At 34.9% G+C, this 10065-nt stretch overlaps 1 protein-coding gene across 1 annotated transcript in view; it reads right to left on the reverse strand.

Moving 5' to 3' along the window:
• Positions 1–1977, reverse strand: part of CBG03644 — a gene marked incomplete at both ends in the record, with an annotated part of 4812 nt that extends 2835 nt beyond the window's left edge. The window contains one exon of the mRNA XM_002647056.1: positions 1892–1977. Within this exon, the coding sequence (XP_002647102.1) occupies positions 1892–1977 (86 nt within the window). The remainder of the gene's footprint in view (positions 1–1891) is intronic.
• Positions 1978–10065: the final 8088 nt, after the last annotated feature.

Below are 10065 nucleotides of genomic sequence, written 5' to 3' on the forward strand. Positions count from 1 at the left end.
ACAGGGACCTAGATAACTTGGCTCAAAGTGAGGAGGCCCTTCTATTACAGGTTTAAGGCAAAATTCCAATTTTTTAATAAAAATGTTTTTTGATAAGCCCAAAACTCTTGTTTTATGATCTATACTAATGACTCGTGAGTGAAAAAAAGGCGAAAAAAACAGGCACGTCGTGTCTAGATCAGAGCACAAGGAGCTGGGAAAGTTGGACAAAAACAAGCAAGGCATTGCATTGCTGATAACATTTTGGTTCTGAAAAAGCCTTATCAGACAGGACAAAAAAAAAATTTTGGCGAAAAATTTGAAAAAAAAACCGTTTTGTCAGTTGATCACTTTGTGATATCTTTTTCATGAAACAAGAGAAATTGGCTCAAAGTTTGGGGACCCATCGATCGGCCTGCAGCAGAAGGGCGCATAACATTGACGCAATATACATATCTTGGTTTCTGTAAGAGGTATCAGAAACGTTTGGCAAATAAAATGCTTGTGATAATATCATGAACATTTTGTCAGTTGACAGCTTTCTGATATCTCTTACAGTAATTGAGATAAATTGGCTCAAAGTTTGGGAATCTTCGCAGAAGGGCTCCTAGCTTTGACGAAATATATCTTGGTTTATGTAAGAAGTATTTATCGAAAATTATTCAATGATAAAAAGCTTATTATGTTATCAAAAAATTTAAAAAAAAACAAGATAAACTACCTTAAAGTTTGGTGTCCCTTTAGATAGTTATGCTCAATTTGAAGGACGAAACTTGCTAATTTTATACAATTTTTAGTTTTTTGATTCCGGCAAAAAAAGTCTGATTTCTAAAGTTTTGAAGATATTTGAATCTGTTCAAAACATACAATTTTGAGCTCAAAGAAGAAGCTCAAAAACCAGAGCCATGTTTCAAAAAACTAGACTACAAAATGGAATAGGTTCTCTCTCCAGAAATAAAAAAAAAGCCTAGAGAGGCCGCCCTTTTCACCATCCATTTCGAAGAATGGCCCATTCGTCTGACACAAAAACGAGTTTAGAGATAAAAAGGGAGCGAGACGCAGAGATAAACGGAAGAGAAGGGGCTCGCACTATGTCATGCACTAAAAGGACACCTTTTGAAGAGAGGGGGAACGAGAGGACAGGAAGGTTGTAACATTGAAATGGCTTTGGTGTCAGATAGGATGGTTGAATTGCAGAAAGATCATGGCCAGATTGATATATAGGGGGGGGGGGGGGGGAAGTACAGGTGACGGAAGCAATGGAGGACACCTGGCGACTTTGGAAATTTGAAAAATTGCGGATTCTCTGAATTCTTAAGATTTGGATTCCTGGATTCCTGGATTCCTGGATTCCTGGATTCCTGGATTCCTGGATTCTTGAATTCCTGGATTCCTGGATTTCTCTCAGGTTCCTAGGTGTCTCATCATCTTTCTACTTCCAAATTTCATTTCGAAAATGCTGTATATGGCTTCTGACCTTATTTAAAATTTTGGATATCCGAAAAAAGAAGATTCTTGAAAGGTTCGTCCTGCGTCAGAATTTTTTTTAGAATTCATGAGGCAGATAGACGAGGAAAAGTGCAACATCGTTTGGATGCATTCTGATGAGAGTGTCAGTTGGTTGGTCAAATGGGGATCCTATGGGGGGCTTTAGAATGTGCAAAAGCTAGAACAAAAAGTGCAGTGTCCTTTGTCTGACCGATCAAAAATACATATCAGTAAAGGTTTTTAGTGATTGGGATCAAAGATAAAGGGATTAGGATCCCTTGCCTAGGTCATAAGAACCAAAACTCGATTTTTAAAATCCGAAATTCCCTGATTCCATATCTTGAAGGTTCTAACTTTTAGATGTCTGGCTTCTAGAATGTTTATCAGATGTTTGAGATCCCCCTTTAGATTCTAGATCACAAACCATATCACATGGCTTATCAGTATTCCTATGATCTTCTTTTTCTTCCCCCTATTTTCATACTCCATCTCCGACGTCTTCATCTTCATCCTCATGAATACATTAAAGAAGAGATGGTGATTAGAAGGAGGAAAAAGGAGATAAATGACGGAAGACGACGGAGAAGAAACTATTTCTGGAAATATGGAGAAAAGGAGAGAGAGAGAGAGAGAGAGAGAGAGAGAGAAAATAGGAAAAAAGGAGAAGCATGTGATGTGAGAATTCCCAATGGAAACGATTGAGGAACTTTGGCAGTTTCTCGTTCAGACAAAATGTATAATTTGCAAGTGGAGCGAAGGCGGGAAATTTGAATTTCTAATAAATGAGTGACTTCACTGAATCATCAAAAGGGGGACATCGAAAAACCCTATACGTGCGCTTTGAGCTCAACTATCTCGGTTTCGGTGGGAGCTATCAAAAATCCGTAAACTGATACAATGTTGTTTATATTATGCTACACATTTTATCAGTTAATAAATTTTCAGATATCTTTTATAGGAACCGATATAATTGAGTTTAAAAAGGCTGAGAGAGCATTTACGGTAGATGGACATCCGGACAAACATTCGTGCTTAATCAATGAAAGAAAATTGTCAACTGACCATTGACTGATAAGAGGAATTGAAAACATATGATTGATAAAACAGGAGGGGAAAATTATGAAGAGTAGGTCATGTTCTGAAATTGAGAACAAACTTTTGTACAGACAGTCCAGAGCCGTCCAAGCCTACTACTTTGATTGTACTTATCTCGATAACTAGGAGAGATGTCACAAAGTTGTTAACTGGAAAAATATCAATCACATTATAACAAATATTTAATTAGTTGAAAAGTTTTGGATATCTTTTACAAGAAACAAGATAAATCAGGTCCAAGTTAAGGGCTATTTCGCTTAAGGCCATTCGGCCCGCACTCGGGCTCTTAACTTTGCCAAAACTTTTCTCGATTACTATGAGAGATACCAAAATTTGTCAATTAATAAAATAATTGGCATATTATAACACTAATTTTATCAGTTGACTACTTTTTGATATCTTTTACAGTAACCGAGATAAGTTGGATGAAACTGGAGGGTGCCTTTCAGTCACGAACTCGGCCTATAGTCGCTTCACTTCATAATTAGGGTCAAAGTTAAGAGCCCGATCTGTTAGAGGCTCATCCCTACTATTAACTTTGACTAATATTATCTCGGTTCTTGTAAGGGGTACCAAAAAATTAGTAATTGACAAAATGTTAAACATTTTAAGAAAAATATTTTGTTAGTTAAAAATGTTTTGATATCTTTGACAGACAATGAGATAAATCCCCAGGTCCCCACAATATCAACTTCGCACAAATGTTTTAACGGTAATTAGGGAAAAGTGATGGTTTAGGACCAGCTATATCATTGATTTATTTGAGTTTATTGAACACTTTGAATTATAAGAGGGCTACAAAAAACAATTTCAACAATAACCTGATCGAAAACATCAATTTAAAAACCAAAAAGACCTCATGCTCGATCATCTAGCGCATCAAATGGTTTTTTTGCTCCTAGACATATGTCCCGTACGTAGTTCGTACTAAGTATGTGCAACTGCTCACACACACACACACGTGACAAACACAAGAAAAATGGGAGAGGGTCTGCTGACGAAGGGGAACAAAACAAAGATCGAAAACTGGAACATTGTTCTCTATGGAACACTTAATTTCATCTTCTCAAAATTTTTATGTATGGATTAATAAAAACTATACGAATGGTTTTCAAAGGCGAACGAGGGTTTATTTTTTCTGGAGAAGACTGGGTCATAAAGTGGTCAATATGTCTTTGGGGGTACGTGCCAGCATGCCGCCAGTCTCTTCCGAAAAGTCGTGTGGTGCGAGAGACAACGAGAAAAAGAGAATTGAAAAACACGGAGAGCGGGTTTGGAGCGACGCAGCATGCGAAAGGAGACACGCCAGGACAGCTGATTGATTCATTTCGGAGAGAGGAGAGGCAGAGACCCACCCGTACACAGACTGGTACTCCAGGACACTTTTCGTACCTGGAACCGAGAGGGGGGATGACTTTTAAAACCCAATTGTTTTGGGGTTAGACCCCCATCTCTTAATTTTTGCTTAAAGTTGGCCAAAAATTCGGGCGGGGGGGGGGGGTACAATGATTCGGGGGTACAAGGGGGTACAACTGATTTAGGGGTACAAAATGGTGATTCGTGGGTACAAAAATTCGGGGGTACAACGATTCAGGGGTACAATCTACCAATGATTCTGGGGTACAACTTATTTCATTTAGGGGTACAACGTTTGTGATTCGGGGGTACAATTTTTTTTGACGAAGTTTCTGAATTCCTGAATTTCAGAGCTTGAAAATCTCTGAATTTTTAGAATTTCAGAACTTTGGAATTTCAGTATTCAGGAATCTGAAAACTTCGGAACTTCAGAATCTCAGCATCTCAGAATCTCAGAATTTCAGAACTTCAAAATCTCAGAATCTCAGAACTTCGGAACTTCAAAATTTCAGAACTTCAGAATTTCAATATTTCTGAATTTTCAATAATCACGGCAGAAATTTTCTTCATTGTCTTCAGAATTCTTAGAATTCCAGAATTCGGAATCTGAGAATTTCGGAACTTCAGAATATGAGAATTTTCAAATTTAAGAATCTCAGAATTTCAGAACTTTGGAACTTCAGTATTTCGGTATCTGAGAATTTTGAACGACAGAAATTTTTCACTTCTCATTGTCACATTGTTCTAAGTCTCTAAATCAGAAGGTCCATTTTTTGGACACTATTGCGCCACAGACATGGTAGCCCCCTTTTTGGCGTCCAAAATTCTTAGCACCTTCTCTATGTACCTTTAAAGGCGCGTATCTCTAAAACCATGGTACATTTCGAAAAGTTGTAAACTACAAAATTGTTTAACACCAAATTTTACGATTTATTCAATTTTTCAAAATGGTACAGCTTTTTTTTGTTTTGAGTTATGATCCTGTCAAGTTCTGTTTAATCTTCAACTTTGAGCAATTTTATCTGTGTTACTGTAGAAGGTATCAAAAAGTGGTCATCTGATAATCTATTGCTGCTTGTATATTAAACATTTTATTAGTTGGGCGTTATTGGATACCTATTCCATGAACCGAGATAAATTGGGTCAAAGTTAGGAGCCCTTCTTTGACAGGACGACCAAAGAGTCCCCTAACTGTGACCAAATTAATCTCGTTTTTGGTGAAAGATATCAAAAATTAATCAACTAATGAAATACTACTAATTTTATGATAAACATTTTGCCAGTTGACTACTTTTTGATATCTTTTACAGTAACCGAGATAAGTTGGATGAAAGTAAAGGGTGCCTTTCAGTCGCGAACTCGGCCTATAGTCGCTTCACTTTGACCCAATTTATCTCGGTTTTTGTAGAGGATATAAAAAATCGGTCAACAAGCAAAATGTTTATCATAAAACTATCAAGATTTCATCAGTTGATGAATTTTTGATATATTTTATAGGAGCCGAGATAATTGAGCACAAAGTGACAAGCATGTCCCATAATTTTTGATCAGAAAACATTCAATTTTCAAAGAGAAATGATCTCTGCCCAACCCAACCAAAAAGATACAAATGTACTTGGGTCATTTGTCATGAGGAGTACTGGTCATCTGGTCTCTTTTTTTCCACCACCAGTGTCACCTGAAAGGACTATCACACGACACACACGTTGGAAGGGAGGCTAAAAAAAGATGAATGAGGGTTTTTCTAGATTTGTGGAACAGATGGACACCCCAAAACACACTTGTGACTTTCGAGGTGTCGGAGGAAACAAGGAGAAGAAGAATTGATACATCACATGGGAAAACTGGAAAAAAAAGGAAAAGGAGAGATAGATGGGAGGCGAACACACAAAATTTGGTGTAGTATAGGTCGAGGGATGAGTACAATGGAACTGACGGATCAAATAAATATGGGGAGCGCTGGAAGTTTTTTTTGCTAAATGAAAAACAGGAATAGTGGGACAGATAGGGTGGGTAAAGTGGGTCATATACAGCACGTGGAAAGTTTGATCTAATAGAAATAACTGTAAATTTGGAATTTCCGAATTTCTGAATTTCCGAATTTCTGAATTTCCGAATTTCTGAATTTCTGAATTTCTGAATTTCTGAATTTCTGAATTTCTGAATTTCTGAATTTCTGAATTTCTGAATTTCTGAATTTCTGAATTTCTGAATTTCTGAATTTCTGAATTTCTGAATTTCTGAATTTCTGAATTTCTGAATTTCTGAATTTCTGAATTTCTGAATTTCTGAATTTCTGAATTTCTGAATTTCCGAATTTCTGAATTTCTGAATTTTTGAATTTTTGAATTTCTGAATTTCTGAATTTTTGAATTTCTGAATTTCTGAATTTTTGAATTTCTGAATTTCTGAATTTTTGAAATTCTGAATTTCTGAATTTTTGAATTTCTGAATTTTTGAATTTCTGAATTTCTGAATTTCTGAATTTTTGAGCTTCTGAATTTTTGAGCTTCTGAATTTCTGAATTTTTGAATTCTCAAAAAATGACCTAGACCTATATTTTGTACAGAAACTAGGTTCATTGACCTCCGCTGACCAAAAAGTCGGAAAAAAAAACAAAACCGGTTACAAAAACCATTCTGAACAAACATATCATCATTTTTCTTATCAAAAAAGAAACAGGGCACTTTTGAGAGAAAAAAAGTGGAAAGTTGCAAAAAAAAAGAAAGAGAAATCATGTGTTGTTTTTTTAGAGAAAAGAGAAAAAACCAAACAATTTTCGATCGCCAAGAGGACAGAGAGGGAGAAAAAGAGTCAATATTGATGAGAGGATCAGTTGAAGAAGAATTGGAAAAATCGGGGAACGAAACAGAAAAAAAAAACAAATATGACCTACTAGATTACTAGATTTTTGGTTCTTTTGATCTCAAAATGATTAGGTTTTGCCCTGTGATTTTGGTTTCTTGGTTTTTTGAAAATTTGTTATTCTGGACGCCCGAAATTATTGTATCCAGAAAATCAGAAATTCAGAAATTCAGAACATTTGGAATTTCGTGATTTTTTTATTTCTTTTATTGCATTTTTGGATTTTAAAATTTTTAAATTTTAAAGACTCTGAAGAATCTGTGAATCTCCTGGAATCTTTGAATCCGTTCCACGATCTCAGAATTTAGAATTGTTAGAATTTCAGAAGTTCAGAATCCAAAAATCTAGTAATCTTAGAATCTCAGAAATTCAGAAATTCAGAAATTCAGAAATTCAGAAATTCAGAAGCTCAAAAATTCAGAAATTCAGAAATTCAGGAATTCAGAAATTCAGAAATAAGTTTTTTGGATTCAGGCAATTTTAAAACTCTGAAAACCAATCTGAAACCTGAAAAACTTTGGGGACTTTGTAAGTTTGAAAAAATCGAATTTTTAAATTTCAAAATTTCAAAATTTCAAAAAAAATTTCAAGAAAAAAATTCTTAAAGACCGTGTCTTTCGGCTAGTTCTATTCTCACTAGAAACAAACCCAAGAATCGTTGCCCTTAGCTTTTATTTTTCCTAGAAAAAATTCTGAAAACCCGGAAAACAAGGGGAAGAGGGACAACTGGAAAAACAAGGAGAATAATTGAACGGCATATTCTACGAAATTCAGACAAAAAACGGACCAAAAAAGTTATGAATACTTGAAAACATTCGAGGTTGGAATTGGCTGGAATTGGATTGGCCGCAATTGGAAAAGGACTAGAAATTTTATTTGGGGAGTTCGAAGATCCGGAAGTTTGAAAAAGAATAATTGAAAAAATACTTTTAATTAAAAAAAATGTAGGAAAATGGTCTGAAAATCCTCAAAAGCCTGAAAATCAGTTTGCTCTTTTTTCATCCCAATGTCCGAAAAATATTTCCGAGAGTTAAAATGAATTTTCTGAAATTCTGACTGTCATTTTCAGCTCAAAAACATTGTCAGATATTTTTTTGATAACATAAAAATCTGGAATTTATACCCACCTGTGTACACAAAAACACCACCTGGAAGTGGAGAAAAGAGAAGTCAGAAAATCAAATAAATACAAAATCGTATTATTTTTTGATTTTTTTGCAACTGACTGGAATTTTTGTTTACTTTTCAGTGTACACATATGAGATTTGTTAGCATTTGGGGAATCGATTTTTAGAAATTTCCGTTAATTTGATTTGGAATTTCCGAACTTCCGCATTTATGAATTTTCAAATTTCTGAGATTCCGAAGTATAAAAATTCAAAAGTTATAAAATTCCGAGATTTTGAGATTCAGAAATTCAGAAATTCAGAGATTCTAAATTTCTGAAATGCTGTAGCTCTGAAATTCTGAGATTCTGAGATCCTGAGATTCTGAGGTTCTGAGATTCTGAGATTCTGAGACTCTGAGATTCTGAGATTCTGAGATTCTGAGATTCTGAGATTCTGAGATTTTGAGATTCTGAGATCTTGAGATTCTGAGATACTGAGATTTTGAGATTCTGAGATTCTGAGATTCTGAGATTCTAAGATTCTGAGATTCTGAGATTCTCGGGTTCCTAAGTTCAGAAATTTATAAATTCTGAATCACAAAATCTGGGAAGTTCAGATTTTGAGAATCAGAATTTCCGAATTTCAGAATTTCTAAGTTTCAGAATTTCAAAATTCAAAAATAAAAGAAATTCGAGTACTTCAGAATTCCAAAATTTGAAATTCAAATTTCTTCGAAATCTCAAAATTTTGTAAACTATGATTTTTTCGAATTTCAATAATTTTTGAAATTCGAAAATTCCTAAAATTTTCCGTTTCTAAAACATATAAATATCGGTTCAAAATGGTGATTTTTTTTGAATTTTTCATTCGAAATTCAGAAAAATTCTATAACTTCAAAACTTCGATTTCAGAAACTCAAATTCTGAGATTAAAATCTTAGTTTGAAGAACTTCGAATTTTAGATTTTCTTGAACTTTTTGAATTTCCTTATTTTGAGTTTTACTAAAATTCCGAAATCTAACTTCCTAGAACTTCCAAAACGAAACAAAAATGTCTCAGTTGGCTCCAAAAAAGAGCTCCTTGTCATGCGATAAATCTCTCGAATGGACACACTCCAAAATAGCAACTCTTTTCTTTTTTCCCCAAAAATGTTTGCACTCGATTTTCCCATTTTTTCCCTTCCTTCTCTCAAAATTACCACAAAATAGAGGAGGATGGGGAACAAAAATGGAACTAGGTGAAAAATGGAAAACAACGAATTTTTCAGTTCTGAATTTTTTAGAGAGAAGCAGTGTGTATTACGAGGAGACGCAGAGAAAAAGGAAATGGAGATGAAAAAGGAGTCGAGGAAGGAGAACGTATGTGCTGCTGCCTTTTATCTGTCTGTGCTCCTTGTTGTGCGTAAACAATTGAATACGAAAATGATGAGATGATCCCTATTGTCTATTTTTTTGTATAGTTGGAGCAAAGAGGAAGAAGGGAAGGAAAAGAAGAAGAGGAATGGTCCAATTTCAGGGGGATGGGACAGTGAGGGGGCATAATGCCTAGCTCAGCCTGTAACGGCGCGGCACCTTTAACAATTTGCCCATAAGTTTAACTTTTCATGAGCCAAATATTTTAATAAAATCATATAATGTTCCAGATCCTTTAATAATCAGAATCAGAAAAATAATCCTGTAAAATAGAAGGGCGCTGATTTCCAAACTATTTATTTTGGTCCAATTTATCTCGGTTCCTGTAAAAGATATCATAAAGTAGTCAACTAATATAATGTTCATCATAATATTAGTCATATTTTGTTAGTTGATCACTTTTTGATATCTTTTACGGGAACCAAGATATATAAAGTCAAAATCAAGATACCCTTTTCATAGGTTTCGTGGATCTTTCTGTTTTTATCGGAGAATTTTCTGGACAAAACTGTGATTGTTTCAGTGGTTTTAAAGCATTTGAAAGGGGGACTCCGACCAATAATTTTTATTGCATTAAAATGTGTTAAAAGTTATCTATTTTCCGAATATTATTGCGAAAAAATTCAAAAAAAATCCGAAATTCCCAAAAAACGCCGTTGAAAAGGAAGAAAATTCAAAAAAAAAGGTGCCGCCGGGGGACGAGGATTTTCAGTGAGAAACCTAGGCCACGGCAGCGGGCGCCTTTCCTATGGGCAAATTTT

The sequence above is a fragment of the Caenorhabditis briggsae genome (genome assembly GCF_000004555.2).
Source record: "Caenorhabditis briggsae complete genome, chrIII, whole genome shotgun sequence".
Taxonomy (NCBI): domain Eukaryota; kingdom Metazoa; phylum Nematoda; class Chromadorea; order Rhabditida; family Rhabditidae; genus Caenorhabditis; species Caenorhabditis briggsae.